General features: G+C 43.9%; 1 protein-coding gene across 1 annotated transcript in view; it reads left to right on the top strand.

Annotated features, from left to right (window-relative positions):
- Positions 1-15,028, top strand: part of LOC135513378 (potassium voltage-gated channel subfamily H member 6-like) — a 78,322-nt gene extending 63,294 nt beyond the window's left edge. The window contains exons 7-16 of the mRNA XM_064936307.1: positions 7,054-7,473; positions 7,720-8,116; positions 8,454-8,653; positions 8,820-9,072; positions 9,706-9,899; positions 10,062-10,172; positions 10,421-10,694; positions 11,412-11,610; positions 13,554-13,749; positions 14,654-15,028. Coding sequence (XP_064792379.1) covers positions 7,054-7,473; positions 7,720-8,116; positions 8,454-8,653; positions 8,820-9,072; positions 9,706-9,899; positions 10,062-10,172; positions 10,421-10,694; positions 11,412-11,610; positions 13,554-13,749; positions 14,654-15,028 — 2,619 coding nt within the window. The remainder of the gene's footprint in view (positions 1-7,053; positions 7,474-7,719; positions 8,117-8,453; positions 8,654-8,819; positions 9,073-9,705; positions 9,900-10,061; positions 10,173-10,420; positions 10,695-11,411; positions 11,611-13,553; positions 13,750-14,653) is intronic.
- Positions 15,029-16,497: the final 1,469 nt, after the last annotated feature.

Below are 16,497 nucleotides of genomic sequence, written 5' to 3'. Positions count from 1 at the left end.
ATGGAACACAGCCGCAATTGACGCCATAAGTGTCAGGTGGAAAAGGAAGGAGGGACTAAGAGAAAGAGAATAGAGGAGAAGTAGAGCATGATGTCAGAGCAAATCAAATCACGTTTTATTGGTGTTCCATTATTAAAGTGACCAGTGATTCCATGTCTAAGTATATAGGTTAGTAACTCGGGTGGTAGCCGGCTAGTTATGGCTATTTAACAGTCTGATGGCCTGGAGATTGATGCTGTCTCTCGATACCAACTTTGATGCAGCAGAGGAGCAAATAACATACTCTAATTTCTGGGTATTTATTGGGGCAGAAACTATTATCCCTCAGCTCATTACATCTGTCCAGGGATACTGCTAAGTCCTCTGCACAGCTGGAACTAATGTGGGTACAAGTTATACTGTCAGGCAAATGACATGGGACCCAAATAAGCCTGTTACTAAGGCTACTGCTACTACTGTATTACTAACTCCTGGTACTGTGCTACAGCATTGGAGTATTGAAGTATTGTTACTACAGCCTATTATATTATTGTTAGCCTGGTCCCAGATCTGTTTGTGCTTTTGTCAACTCCATTGCTGTCATTGTTGAGCCAAAGGCAATTCCATAAGCAGTTGGCAAGAGAGCAGAAACAGAGGCCACCCTGCCTAATTTAACTACAATATACTACTGCAATGACAGTTGTAAACTACACCAGTACTTCTTGCTGGTGTCTTACTAATCAAATCAAACTTTATTTGCTACATGCGCCGAAAATAACAAGTGTAGACTTTACCGTGAAATGCGTACTTACAAGCCCGTAACCAATAGTGCAGTTCAAGAAAATATTTATCAAGTAGGCTAAAATAAAAAGTAATAATAAAAAGTAAGAATATAAGAATAACGAGGCTATATACAGGGGGCACTGGTACCGAGTCAGTGTACAGAGGTACAGGCTAGTTGAGGTAATCTGTACAAGTAGGTGGGGGTGAAGTGACTATGCATAGGTAACAAACAAACAGCGAGCAGCAGTAGTTTACGGGGGGGTGGGGGGTCAATGTAAATTGTCCGGTGGCGATTTTTATGAATTGTTCAGCAGTCTAATGGCTTGGGGGTAGAAGCTGTAGAGGAGCCTTTTGGTCCTAGACTTGGCATTCCAGTACAGCTTGCTGTGCGCTAGCAGAGAAAAAAAGTCTATAACTTGACTGGAGTCTGACAATTTTATGGGCTTTCCTCTGACACTGCCTATTACATAGGTCCTGGATGGCAGAAAGCTTGGCCCCAGTGATGTACTGGGCCATTCGCACTACCCTCTGTAGCGCCTTACGGTCAGATGCCGAGCAGTTACCATACCAGGTGGTGATGCAACATGTCAGGATGCTCTCGATGGTGTGGATGTAGAACCTTTTGAGGATCTGGGGAACCATGACAAATCTTTTCAGTCTCCCGAGGGAGAAAAGGTTTTGTCGTGCCCTCTTCACGACTGTCTTGGTGTGTTTGGACCATGATAGTTTGTTGGTGATGTGGACACCAAGGAACTTGAAACTCTCGACCTGCTCCACTACAGCCCGTCAATGTTAATGGGGGCCTGTTTGGCCTTTTCCTTAAGTCCACGATCAGCTCCTTTGTCTTATTGATATTGAGGGAGAGGTTGTTGTCCTGGCACCACACTGCCAGTTCTCTGACCTCTCTATAGGCCGTCTCATTGTTGTCGGTGATCAGGCCTACCACTGTTGTGTCGTCAGCAAACTTAACTGACTTGCCTCGTTAAAAAAGATTTGTAATTCATATATAGAATATTTTTTTTAAACATAACTTCCTATACATCATGTAAAACCGGTTCATCTCAATATCTATATTCCTTCCTCTGCATTGATCTGATAAACACAGATATTCCCTTCTGTTCTTACCACTTTCCCTTTCTGTCTTTTCCCAGTTAGCCCAAAAGTTATCTTAAGAGCAGGTGAGGTGGTGATGACGGGAATGGGGGTTGGCATCCTCTCTCACATCAAAACATACAGACGAGAGACAGATGTAGCATGTTTAAGCCTTGTGTTTTTTTTTATTCTAACACTCAGTCATCATAATCATCAGGAGGTGAAATGCAAAACTGACCTTGGATCATTAACTCTGGGACTACTACATCTCTAGCTGTATTTCAATGTAAAGCATTTTTAATAATACTTCCTGTTGACCAGGCCAAGCGACCTCTCACCTCTGATCATGCTGTACCCTCTATGTAGCCAGTTCAGATGCGGGAGAGGTTCACAAATACAGCTGATATAACTGAGAGGATTGAGGGAGAAGGAGAGAGAGGGATGAAGTGAAGGAGAAAATTTAGAAATGTATTGAGAAAATAAGGTAGTTAAAGAGACCGTGTTGACTACGAAAAGCCAAATGACATTTACTCCTGAGGTGCTGACCTGTTGCACCCTCGACAACCACAGTGATTATTATTATTTGACCCTGTTGGTCATCTATGAACGTTTGAACATCTTGGCCATGTTCTGTTATAATCTCCACCCGGCACAGCCAGAAGAGGACTGGCCACCCCTCATAGCCTGGTTCCTCTCTAGGTTTCTTCCTAGGTTATAGCCTTTCTAGAGAGTTTTTCCGAGCCACTATTCGTCTACACCTGCATTACTTACTGTTTGGGGTTTTAGGTTGGGTTTCTGTATAGCAATTTGAGATATCAGCTGATGTAAGAAGGACTTTATAAATAAATCTGATTTGATTTGAGTGTTCAACAGGAATCTGTGTGTGGCCTCACCTGGTGTCCACACTAAGTGACTGCAGAGTACTTTATGCCGAAAAAGATGCAGACACATGAGGACAAACAATATACCGTAGTTAAAGAAATAATGAAGTGTCTTAACTATTATATTATTATACATGATACATTATACACCTGCGCCTGCTTACTGCACAACACAATCCATCAATCATATTGATACATGAGTGTGTAGGTGTGGGTTATAGGGTGTTCTACATTTTTTCAATATGGGTGACTTAAATAATCCTATTTTGTTTTTGTACAGACATCACACCCTTGCACTGTTCTGTGAAGGGAGTAGTACACAGCGTTGTACCAGATCTTCAGTTTCTTGGCAATTTCTCTCATGGGATAGCTTTAATTTCTCAGAAGAATCGACTGACGAGTTTCAGAAGAAAGTTCTTTGTTTCTGGCCATTTTGAGCCTGTAATCGAACCCACAAATGCTGATGCTCCAGATACTCAACTGGTCTAAAGAATGCCAGCTGTATTGCTTCTTTTATCAGCAGAACAGTTTTCAGCTGTGCTAACATAATTGCAAAAGGGTTCTCTAGTGATCAATTAGCCTTTTAAAATGCTAAACTTGGATTAGCTAACACAACGTTAGCTACAATAGTAATTTACATAGTCCAGTTACAATAGTTATTTACAATGTCTACACTGTATTTCTGATCAATTTTCTGATCAATTTTCTGTTATTTTAATGGAGAAAAAATGTACTTTTCTTTCAAAAACAAGGACATTTCTAAGTGACCCCAACCTTTTGAATGGTAGTGTAATTGTCCATGACTGCAGCTTGACGGGTCAAGAGTGAGTAAAGATGGTCCCGGGGTGGGGTGGAGCTAGGTAGGAGTTCTGTGGCGAACCCCAACCTGCAGTAGAATGGGTTTGGTCTGATATTCCACCTGGCTGGAGCAAGGGGGCATCCATCGAGGGCCAGCATTATAAGGGCATCGAGGGCCAGCATTATAAGGGACTCGTGGTCCTCTCCCAGGTCATCCTTTATGGAGTTACACAAACCCTGGTGCATCGAGAGTGCGGAACTCAATGGCGAAGTCAGCCACTGGTCTGGCCACTTGGCGGATATTGAACAGTCGGCTGGCCACTTCCCGTCCACCGCCTGGGTGGTCGAAGACTTGTCGCAGCTCGGCAGTGAAGGCTAATAATGAGCTGCAGGATGGTGGCTACTGTTTCCACACTGCCATTGCCCGCGCCAGGGCCATGCCCGAGGGTAGAGAGATGATATAGGTGATCATGGCACAATCGGTGTGGAATGAGGACTGTAGCTCGAACACCTGAGAACACGGAGTGAGGAAGCCCTTGCAACTTCCCAGATGGCCGTCATACCGCTTGGGGCCTGGGATCTTGGGTTCCTGTTGCAGGTTCCCTGGAGGAACTATGGAGACACCTGTAGCACTGGACGATGAGACTTGGGCATTTACTCCTCCTGGGTTTAGGTTGGACTGTGGTTGGAGGGAGTCGGTAAGTGCCCGGAGGATCTCTGATATTTGTGAGAGTTGTTCTTGCTGCCGCACCAATAGTGCTTCTTGGTGGGTTACAACATTCTTGATCTGGGTGATCTCTGCTGGGTCCATGTTAAGGCAAAAGCTTCCTCTGACATGAGGTTGGACCCAGGTGCAGAGAAGAGAGCAGATGAGGAATCAGTGGTTAAGGTTAAACACTTTACTGAGAAACCGTAGCCACAGGATCACAGTACACTAGACCAACAACAACCATTAAGCCAGTAAATAGGACACACCTGAGTGGCGTTAATGTCTCTAGGACGATCTCTGCCGCCCTTTGGTGACAGGTGGAACCATGACAATTACTCTTTACCCATTTAATAACCAGACCTTCATACAAACTTGTTATGCTGAATTCTTGATGCACAATCGAACGTGCTGCTATATGCTACCATATGCTACCAGCACGCCCACGAGCGAGCCACTCTGGGTAGCTTAAGTGGCACGCTGCAATTTACCATGTGCTAGTGAACACGACCCGTAACAAATCAATTGTACCAGTTGCAACGCATTTAGTACACGTCCCAATTGCAAAATTCCTTGGAGGATCCCAGGAGCGTTTGTCCTCCTTGGAGTACAAAGTAGAATATTCAAACTATGCACAAGGAGGGAGAGCTGATTTCAGCTGAACACCAAGACATCAGAGAGTAACCAGAGATCTGAAGAGAGCTGAAGGTGGTGGAACTAAAGAAAACATCTCAGGGAGACCTGCCACCAGGTACCTAGGTATTTGTTAATGGTGACACTTCTGGAAGAGAGGATCACATCAGTGTCCTGTCAGGACGACGGGACCAGGAGGCTTGGGAGGGATACAGGTTTGGTGCTGGGTTGAGGTCGGGGAGCCTTGTTGCTGCCTGTCCCGTGGCCTGATGTCTCTGACAATGTTTGCTGGTGTGAGGGGTTCCTTTGAGGGGAGCGAGGGGAAATGACTGCCTACTCTGGTCTTGAAGCTGCTGAACAAGTGTCTTTGCTTTACTCTTCCTCCTGCTGGTTCTCCCACACCTGGCCTATTGGATGGAAATAGTCCGCAACTCTCAGAAAGGGCAGAGAGGTGAAGGGAGGTGGGGAGGAGGTTAGAGAGAGGGAGTTTGTGGCAGGTTGTGAGGCTGCGAAATGAGGGAGACAGGGTAAGCCCTATGGTGTAGGCTAGGGGGACACTGGAGTGAAAATAGAACTGATCAAATATCAGTATAGTACATATCAATTTTTTGTGAAAATCCTGTAGAATTAGCTTTTTTCTCACAACTGATAATTAACATGGACATCACTTTGGTGACCTAAAAAGTTCCCCATATTCCTGTAAATCCCAGTCATGAAAGGATACGTCATTGCCCAGATACATAAATAGAAACAAGAATAAAAAATGGTCTTACTTCTCAACTGGGTTGTCGATAGCAAGAGCCTTAGTGCTGCTGTTATGTTAGCTAGCTATGGCCAGCAGTTTCCCAGACAGGGCCAACCATCAGCTATACTTGAGTGAGTTCTGATTCGGTGTTGATGGGTGATTGAGAGGCCGGAGAGAGTTTGGTGAGAGGAACAACAGAACAGCAGGGGTTTGATTGGAAGTATTAAGCACTTTCTGACTGTCTCACTGTTTCATTTTTCCCAGACAGGAATGCACTGTACTGTACACTGTGTTGTGTGTTTGACAGGCAAGTACTATGTGATGTTCTATACCTGCTTTTGACATCACACAAGCCGGTCACGTGATTCAAGATGCTTTAGCTGAAGATACAAGAACAAAAAAAAATTGAACGTAAGAACACATGGAGTAGCAGAGGATGTAGGCATATCTTAGTAATTTCTTTACATTCATATTTTGGTGCAAGCAGGAGGTTTAATATTTATAAGAAACTTGATTGAACAGTTCTTAGATTTCGTCTGTCATATTCTCTTTGGTGAAGTGGCCTAAAGGCTGGAGCCACCTGCTCCTCTTCACCAGTCACTGGTTACACACTGACTAGGGCCCTCACTGTCGCCTGCTCCCGCTCTTCCCCCCTGGCGCTTGAGGGTGCCAGGTTGCCCTGCATTACGCACTCCTGTCACCATCATTACACACACCTCTTTCCTTCGTCATGTGCACCAGCGATCATTTGGACTCACCTGGACTCAATCACCTGTGTTATTTCCTTCCCTATATCTGTCTGTCCCCCAGCTCTATTTCCCACTTCCTCATTAATGTTCATATGTCATTTTGTTACCTGTTTCTGACACTGGTTCTGTCCTGTTCCATGTCTCTCTTATATTAAATGTTCCACTCCCCGTACCTGCTTCTCATCTTCATCTTCTCATCTCCAGCGTCGGTTCTTACACTCACAGGTCTTGATTTCAATATGTAACAAGAGTGATTTATAAACCATACTACACAAGAAGCTGACTTTCTCAGTCCCACATACACAACATGCTGTATTCCTACTCAAACACATTCAGGAAGTTTAGTCTAAAATGGCCACAATCAATCATATGAAAATTAGATCATACCAGACCATGACCAAATTGTTGGAATTCAGTTTTCATACAGTTTTTCATTAGCTCCATTAACCTAATGGCTACTCTCAATCATCTACTGTTTATGTATGGGGGCTCCCTTCCTATTCATACGACATTCATCTCATGTGGGCCTTAAATTTGAAAACCAAGTTCAAATTGTCCAAAATTAAACAAATAATCACATTCACACCCTGTTTAGAGGACAGGTTCCTCTCTTGGTCATCAAATTCAAAAGAATTTCACCTTTCGATCTTCAGTTTCATTACACATCTCCTCTCTCTCCTTCCCAAGGTCCTCTCACTAGGCCCAGATGTCCTACCAGAGTACAAGCTCCAGACCCCCCGTATCCATAAATGGACCATCCTGCACTACAGCCCCTTCAAAGCAGTGTGGGACTGGGTCATCCTGCTCCTGGTCATCTACACAGCCATCTTCACACCCTACTCCGCGGCCTTTCTTCTCAGTGACCAGGAGGAGGCAGCCATGCAGACCTGTGGTTACTGCTCTCCACTGAACGTGGTGGACCTCATCGTGGACATCATGTTCATCGTTGACATCGTCATCAACTTCAGGACGACATACGTAAACACCAACGACGAGGTGGTCAGCCAGTCGCAGCGGATTGCCGTGCACTACTTCAAAGGCTGGTTCCTCATAGACATGGTGGCGGCTATCCCCTTTGACCTGCTCATATACCGCTCTGGAGAAGAGGTGAGGAGACCTGGGTGGAGGGGTTTTTAATGCCCTAAAAGTATCATTGTTGTACCAAAGTGCTGCTACGAGCGTCTGTTTTAAGAGCCTGTGCAATATTTTCCTGTAAAAAAAACAATTTCTTTCTTCTTTCCTAAGTAAATTGACACATAGTGATTATAATCAAAAGAGCTTGGTTGTATGGCTGGGTGTTCTGCATGTGTGAATGACCTGTGTTGAACATATTTCTTACCTGTACCCTTTAAGACAACAACCCTGATTGGCCTGTTAAAGACTGCTCGGCTACTGCGATTGGTGCGTGTAGCTCGGAAACTGGACAGATACTCTGAGTACGGCGCGGCCGTCCTCTTCCTCCTCATGTGCACCTTTGCCCTTATCGCTCATTGGCTGGCCTGCATCTGGTACGCAATTGGTAACGTGGATCGTGCAGGAGCGGCCCGGATTGGCTGGTTGGACTCTTTGGGGGACCAGCTGGGAAAGCCCTACAATCAGACTGTACCAGGGTCAGGTCCCTCCATCAGGGACAAATATGTCACAGCACTCTACTTTACCTTCAGTAGTCTGACCAGCGTGGGCTTCGGGAACATCTCCCCTAATACCAACTCTGAGAAGATCTTCTCTATCTGTGTAATGCTCATCGGCTGTAAGTCCCAATTATAAGCCCTCAATACACAAATAAATATTGCTTAATACACATGTTATGTTACTGTTAACACATGATTGGAAATTGTACATCACATGGATGGGGAATGTAAGTATTATGTGTATTGGACCTATTGGACAGCCACATCTCGTGTTTACTGTCCAAGGCAATTCTTCCCCAGGGAAGATTATGTCCATTTTATTGTATCTTATTTAATAATATAAAACACTACATTTTGATTACAGGCACAAAATCTTCATGTTTTTCTAGCATTATAATTTTGACATGCTTATTTTTGGGGAATATGCTCCTCTCTATTTGCTCTGTGTGCCTACAGCTCTCATGTATGCCAGCATTTTTGGTAATGTGTCAGCCATCATCCAGCGGCTGTACTCCGGCACGGCTCGCTACCACACCCAGATGCTGCGGGTTCGAGAGTTCATCCGCTTCCACCAGATCCCCAACCCACTGAGGCAGCGGCTGGAGGAGTACTTCCAACATGCCTGGTCCTACACTAACGGCATTGATATGAATGCTGTGAGTCATAAACACACTTGTGCGAACACATGCACACACACACTGCTACTTGTTTTGGTTGAAATTTGTGGCGAAATGGACACATTTAAGTAGTAAAAAGGCAACACACAGTGGTCGACACAAAGACAAACCAGCATATGTGTCTCCGCTCCTCTATGTTGTCCAGGTGCTGAAGGGTTTCCCAGAGTGCTTACAGGCTGATATCTGCCTGCACCTCAACCGCACCCTGCTGCAGAACTGTAAGGCCTTCAAAGGCTCCACTAAGGGCTGCCTGCGGGCCCTGGCCATGAGGTTTAAGACCACCCATGCCCCGCCAGGCGACACCCTGGTCCATGCCGGTGACGTCATCTCAGCCCTCTACTTCATTTCCCGTGGCTCCATAGAGATTCTGAGAGGGGATGTGGTGGTGGCCATCCTGGGTAGGATATCATCTCAACTGCATTTCCATATGGCACAATAAAGATTTATTTGATTTTAATTGACTTGGCTTGCAGTGGCTTTCAACCTGTACCGTGTATATATATACTTGTACATATTTCTATTGTTATTTTACTACTGCTGTTTAATTATTTGTTACTTACGTTATTTATTTTCATTTTTTTACTTAACACTTATTTACCTTAACTTCTAAAAGCATTGTTGGTTAAGGGCTTGTAAGTAAGCATTTCACTGTATTCGGCGCATGTGACAAATATTTATTTTATTTTATTTGATATATTGATGCAGAGGCTTTTATCACAGTCTCTCTCATCTCCTCCACTCCTTGAGATATTCCCTCATAGCCCTCCACAATGTTTAGTCGAACAGCCTCATCTGGTGGTTGCTATGGGTTACTTACAAGAATATGTGAGAGCACATTCACTCAGAAACCTTGTAAATCGCTATAAATGAACACAGAAAAAGTAAATTAGATATGAATTATTAACACATTGTCTCTGAATATCCACAATATCAGAAGCACATAATGTATCCATTTTGTATCCATAGATATGCTATCATCAATGTACCTTCTCCTGTGTATCCAGTAAACAATCTCTCCTTTCCCCCTGCAGGTAAGAATGACATCTTTGGAGAGCCCATTAACCTGTATGCCTGTCCAGGGAAGTGCAATGCAGACGTGAGGGCTCTGACCTACTGTGACCTCCATAAGATCCACAGGGAGGACATGCTGGAGGTGCTAGATATGTATCCCGAGTTCTCTGACTACTTCTGGGGGAACCTGGAGATCACGTTCAACCTCCGGGATGTGAGTTGGCTTTTTGTTACAGAATTTTGTCTCTAATGCCTTGCTAGAAACATGTCATTCAGGGGAATTTACTGTCTCTTGTCTTAGAGTTTGATTGTTTGAATTTAAGTGATTTGACTCCATGAATCATTCTATAACTTCTCACTTCAATATTTTTTTCAGGTTGCCACGGTAGCTGGTTCAATGAGCAGTGAGGACTCTGATCATTGTGGAGTCAGCTGTCGTATTCACAGACAAAAACTGTCCCTCAGTTGCAGCTCGGACAGAGGTGTGGTACCCTGTTAGTCAAGTACTCTGGGTAGCACACGGCTAGATTAGATATTTCTGTGTATTTCAGTGTGATTTTAGTAAACCCATTCAATTTGCATTAATCACACTTCAGTTAGACAAGTCTGTTCTATCCACTCTACAGTATATCTGCGTTCCAAAGCGCACCCTATTCCCTGTATAGTGTATTACCCTATGGGCCCTGGTCAGAAGGACAAACCCTATTTCTGCATTCTATGCCTCTCCTCACAGAGGCAGAGGAAACCAATCCATCCCAGAGACATGTCCGCAGGGCCAGAGGCCAGAGCTCCAGAGCACAGGGAGATGGGCAGAACACAGAGTCTCAGGGCCTGATGAGCTCAGCCTATTCTCCTTTCTACTCCAGTGAAGATGAGGAGTCAGTGTTAACCAGCCCTGTACAACCAACTTCACTAGTAGGGATCCCCCATAGCCAGACCACCAACCTCAGCAGTGCGGTGGAGGATGAGATGAACCAGAAGACTGGCAATACCTGCAATCCTCTCTCAGGTAGACTATGTCTCCATCAGCACTATTTAAAAAAAAAACTTTGTCTCTGTGTTAGATCTGAGTGGTGTTATTTTTCTCAATTTGTTGCACCACAATAATAGCAGAGCATGCTGCTATTCATGTCAGTGCTGTTACAGGCTTTGGTTTTTCCATGTAATATCTCAAGGTTGGACGTTAGAATGTGGGGCGCATCGATTGGTGTCACCTCGTTAGTCAGTCTGCATTACACGTGTGCTGTTTGGTCATCTCGTTAGAGGGATGCTATTTGAGAGTGGCTGGCCCAATGCTCCAGTTGTCTTGAGAGACAACACATTTAGTTGGCACTACCTATTTCAGGTCTAGACAAACAATCCTTTATCTGATCTTCCCTGTTTTTGTTTTGCTTCCTGTCTTTAATTTTGGTGTGGGTTTTTATTTTGTTTGCCTCTTCTTGGACAAATTTAGTGGCCGCTCATGGTGGCTGTCTTTTAGGTTCCAGTTGTTGTTGCTAGTCACCTTTCAGTGGACACCCCTATGACTGTCTTTCAGAACCCCTCCTAGAACCCCACCTGTTTCGTTTCGGTTGTTAAAGTTATTTGTCTTTGTTAGTTCCCTTTGTTGTGAGCGACTGAGTTTCTTGTGGGAACGTAACAGTATAGTATACTGTTTGTTTCTGATAGATGCTATATGAGTTGGACTAGCTGTCTGTCTAACCTCCTTTGTTCTCCCCTGTATCAGGGGCTTTCTCAGGCGTCTCCAACATCTTCAGTTTCTGGGAGGAGAGCCGAGAACAGCAGCAGTATCAAGAGGTGACCTGCCACTGCCTGCCCTCCACTCCCCCTCCTCCCCCTCTCCACACTGTCCTGTGCAACATCAGCCGACGGCAGCGCAGCGAGCTGGAGAACAGGCTGGAACTGCTGCAGAGACAGCTCAACAGGTCGGAGAATGTTTGGTCAATGTTGAGTGAACCCTTGGGTTGTGTATTCTTGTGTGTATCCCAAATGGCACACTACTCCATATACAGTGCCTTGTGAAAGTATTCGGCCCCCTTGAACTTTGCGACCTTTTGCCACATTTCAGGCTTCAAACATAAAGATATAAAACTGTATTTTTTGGTGAAGAATCAACAACAAGTGGGACACAATCATGAAGTGGAACGACATTTATTGGATATTTCAAACTTTTTTAACAAATAAAAAAACTGAAAAATTGGGCGTGCAAAATTATTCAGCCCCTTTACTTTCAGTGCAGCAAACTCTCTCCAGAAGTTCAGTGAGGATCTCTGAATGATCCAATGTTGACCTAAATGACTAATGATGATAAATACAATCCACCTGTGTGTAATCAAGTCTCCGTATAAATGCACCTGCACTGTGATAGTCTCAGAGGTCCGTTTAAAGCGCAGAGAGCATCATGAAGAACAAGGAACACACCAGGCAGGTCCGAGATACTGTTGTGAAGAAGTTTAAAGCCGGATTTGGATACAAAAAGATTTCCCAAGCTTTAAACATCCCAAGGAGCACTGTGCAAGCGATAATATTGAAATGGAAGGAGTATCAGACCACTGCAAATCTACCAAGACCTGGCCGTCCCTCTAAACTTTCAGCTCATACAAGGAGAAGACTGATCAGAGATGCAGCCAAGAGGCCCATGATCACTCTGGATGAACTGCAGAGAGCTACAGCTGAGGTGGGAGACTCTGTCCATAGGACAACAATCAGTCGTATATTGCACAAATCTGGCCTTTATGGAAGAATGGCAAGAAGAAAGCCATTTCTTAAAGATATCCATAAAAAAATGTTGTTTAAAGTTTGCCACAAGCCACCTGGGAGACACACCAAACATGTGGAAGAAGGTGCTCTGGTCAGATGAAACCAAAATTGAACTTTTTGGCAACAATGCAAAACGTTATGTTTGGCGTAAAAGCAACACAGCTCATCACACTGAACACACCATCCCCACTGTCAAACATGGTGGTGGCAGCATCATGGTTTGGGCCTGCTTTTCTTCAGCAGGGACAGGGAAGATGGTTAAAATTGATGGGAAGATGGATGGAGCCAAATACAGGACCATTCTGGAAGAAAACCTGATGGAGTCTGCAAAAGACCTGAGACTGGGACGGAGATTTGTCTTACAACAAGACAATGATCCAAAACATAAAGCAAAATCTACAATGGAATGGTTCAAAAATAAACATATCCAGGTGTTAGAATGGCCAAGTCAAAGTCCAGACCTGAATCCAATCGAGAATCTGTGGAAAGAAATGAAAACTGCTGTTCACAAATGCTCTCCATCCAACCTCACTGAGCTCGAGCTGTTTTGCAAGGAGGAATGGGAAAAAATTTCAGTCTCTCGATGTGCAAAACTGATAGAGACATACCCCAAGCGACTTACAGCTTTAATCGCAGCAAAAGGTGGCGCTACAAAGTATTAACTTAAGGGGGCTGAATAATTTTGCACACCCAATTTTTCAGTTTTTGATTTGTTAAAAAAGTTTGAAGTATCCAATAAATGTCGTTCCACTTCATGATTGTGTCCCACTTGTTGTTGATTCTTCACAAAAAAATACAGTTTTATATCTTTATGTTTGAAGCCTGAAATGTGGGAAAAGGTCGCAAAGTTCAAGGGGGCCAAATACTTTCGCAAGGCACTGTATAGTTCACTACTTTTGACCAGGGCTCATAGTGCAGTCATTTGACCAGAGCCCTACAGTATGTAGGAAATAGGGATTCCATTTGGGTTGCAACCAATGACTTGCCGAACCTTTGGTGTTTCCCTTTAACTGCGGGATAATGAGATGACCCAAAGAACCATTTACTGTTGTGACCTATGCTACTTTAGCTGTGGTTGTAGTCCTACTATTCTACCGTGATCACTCAGGATGGAGTCACGGATGTCCACAGACATCGGGGCCATAATGCAGCTGCTCCAGAGACAGATGGTGCTGGTGCCCCCGGCCTACAGCACAGTGTCTTCTCCCCCTGAACCGTCCCCCTCCTTCACCTTGAGGCCTGCAGAGCGGATGGTGAAGCCCGTCTCACCGCTGGACTCAGAGACCCTGGCCTCCCTCTCACAGGTACTGTATGTGTACCACATATTGCAACGGGGCACACCATCCAAGCAAAGGTGCTTCTTGACTGATGAACACATCTTCCAAATGTTTGTGTTGATACTGAATATAAATGACATGTAAAGTGTTGTTCCCTTGTTTCATGAGTTGAAATAAAAACTCCCAAACATTTTACATATGCATAAAAAGCGTATTTCTCTCAAAGGGTGTATTTCTGCCGGTAATAAAGGCCTTTTGTGAGGAAAAACTTGTTTTAATTGTCTGGGCCTGGCTGCCAAGTGGGTGGGCCTGGCTGCCAAGTGGGTGGGCCAGGCTGCCAAGTGGGTGGGCCAGGCTGCCAAGTGGGTGGGCCTATGCTCACCCATAGCTGCATCAACGCCCAGTCGTGTACTCCATAGATTTGGGCCTAATTTTATTTCAATTGACTGATTTACTTATGAACTGTAACTCAGTAAAATCTTTGAAATTGTTGCATTTATATTTTTGTTCAGTGTAGATTTAACCTGGTTATTGATTTAGGGCAGTTGATTTACTGACCTTTGTAGATAGTAAGGTCACAAAGTGTAGTTGAGGTCGTGTCATCAGTGTGATAGCAGCACATTGGTTGGACAGAATTTTTTTTTTTTGTGAAAGCATTGGGTTAAAGATGCCAATACTGTAGCATTTGAATGTTGAGTGGAAATCCACTAAGCCCAAGGATCTGTCTGGTCTAACCCCTTCTGGATGTAGGTGATCAGTTTGTTAGGACCATCAACACTAGTCTGGATCCATAGAAAACAACTGCTCAGTGTGTCTTGTCTAGCCTACTGTATATCACCCAATAATCCCACTTTGACGTTTACAGAAGTTATTCTGCAGTTGTGTACTGTAGATCTGATTCTTCTCACCTCTCTCTTGTTTTCTACCTCAGTTCTTGATCCAAACAGATTTTGACTACAGCCTTTCCAAGTCCTGTGAGTCTCTCCACAGTGCAGTGGAGCTGTGTCTTCTGGAGCCAACCCGTGTCCTGGATCCAACCCCAGTCTTAGACCCTCTCCCCAAGAGTCCGCCTCTTGGCAACAGCATCCACCCAGAGCATCGAGCCCTGGGCTTGTCCATCCATACAGATACTGAGCCCTTAAGCCTGGTCAACCATGGGAACTTCTCAGCGCCAGGGACAGGATTGGCCCAGTCAGACCCCTCAGAGGGCCAACGGAGGCTCTCGCTGCCAGGGAAACGCACAGCTCTGGACCTGGAGAGCCCCTGGACTACTGCACACAGATACAGTTCTGACCCTGGGAGTTAGTGTTACACACACTGTTTGGCCCCTATCTCCCTGCTTATGGACATGGGGTCGTAAGAGGTACTCAAACAAAAACAAGTCCATACTGTTTCCCTCTCTGCCCGTGAAATAAAATGTCCTGTGCGTGGATAAAATTACTTTCTGGTCATAGAAGTCCTCAAAGCATCACTTTTCACAGATTTATGCTACCATTTGCAGTATTGTATATGGAAACATTTTTGTCCTTGTTAGTCAATATCTCTCTCTGCTGTTATGTCCTTGTTGTCACCATGTATGGGTTAAGTGTTAGCTGACTAACAGAACTCTGTTCTGTCTCATGGAGTTGTGATGGGAGAGCTGCTGCTAATTTTCATTAGTCTACTGATGTTGCTCTAACGTCTGTCTGGCTCAATGGGTAACAGAAATGAATTCTGGGATCCATATCTAATTCTTCAATTACTAAACTGAATTAGCAAGCAATATGCAAACTGTAAAACAGTTCTGTTATCATTGTGTGGTATCCTCTCATCTAGTTAGTCTAGATGTTGAATGAGATGACGTGTGCGCTGAATAACATAATATCCAATCCTAGGCCAGCAGAGGATCACAGAATTATGACCTAATCTACTGAATGTAGTATCTGTCAGACCACAGCAATATTCCATGATGCAAGTGTGTCACCTGGGCCTCAATTCTCCTCCTCTCTCAGACTGCAGAAGACCGACTACTCAGTTACTGTAGCAAGCAACTCCAAGTGTAATGACAATGTTTACACATTTTAGAGCAGGATCTGTATGTGTTAGAACATTTTAGTTTAGGTTGTATCTCTTGTTTGATAAAATATTAAGATAAAATATATTTCCAAGAAATCATTCAAAGAACATATCATTATGGATTATTGCTTAATTGTCATTCTGAATAGTACCATTAGCCTACCTATACTGTTATAGTGTGTTACTGTCCAGTTCTGGGAAATAGATTACTGCAGGAAAAGTAGCTTGTTATGTAGGGATATATTGTAAAAAATCTGAACTATTATTGTTTGGGTCAGGGTACAGTATTTATTGATTCAGTTGAATAGAGTTACTGTGTAGCTTGATGTATATTTGATAATGAACCGTTGGATACTACTCATGAATAAAAAGATGAAGAAGAAATGCATTGTTTTGTGTATGGTCATACCTTGAAACTATTCAAACATGGTCAATTGAACAGGCCAATGCACATGTTTGTTCACGTGCATTTTACTAAACATGAGTAATCTCACTTTTAGTGGGAAGATATGAATTCATGACATGTATATACTTCAAATAAAAGCACTATACTGATCTGGATCTCAGGCCTGTGCAAATCTACAGTGCCCCATAAAACGTCTGGTTACTATCATGTCCTGAGATTCCCTTTTGAAATCGCAGAGTTAAGATATATTTATCATTCCATTCCAGCTATTACAATGACCCTGTCCTCATTTTATCTCTGACCACCAGCCTCAT

This window comes from Oncorhynchus masou, chromosome 3, assembly GCF_036934945.1.
Source record: "Oncorhynchus masou masou isolate Uvic2021 chromosome 3, UVic_Omas_1.1, whole genome shotgun sequence".
In the NCBI taxonomy this organism is placed as follows: Eukaryota; Metazoa; Chordata; class Actinopteri; order Salmoniformes; family Salmonidae; genus Oncorhynchus; species Oncorhynchus masou.
This window is presented reverse-complemented; position numbering and strand designations above follow the sequence as displayed.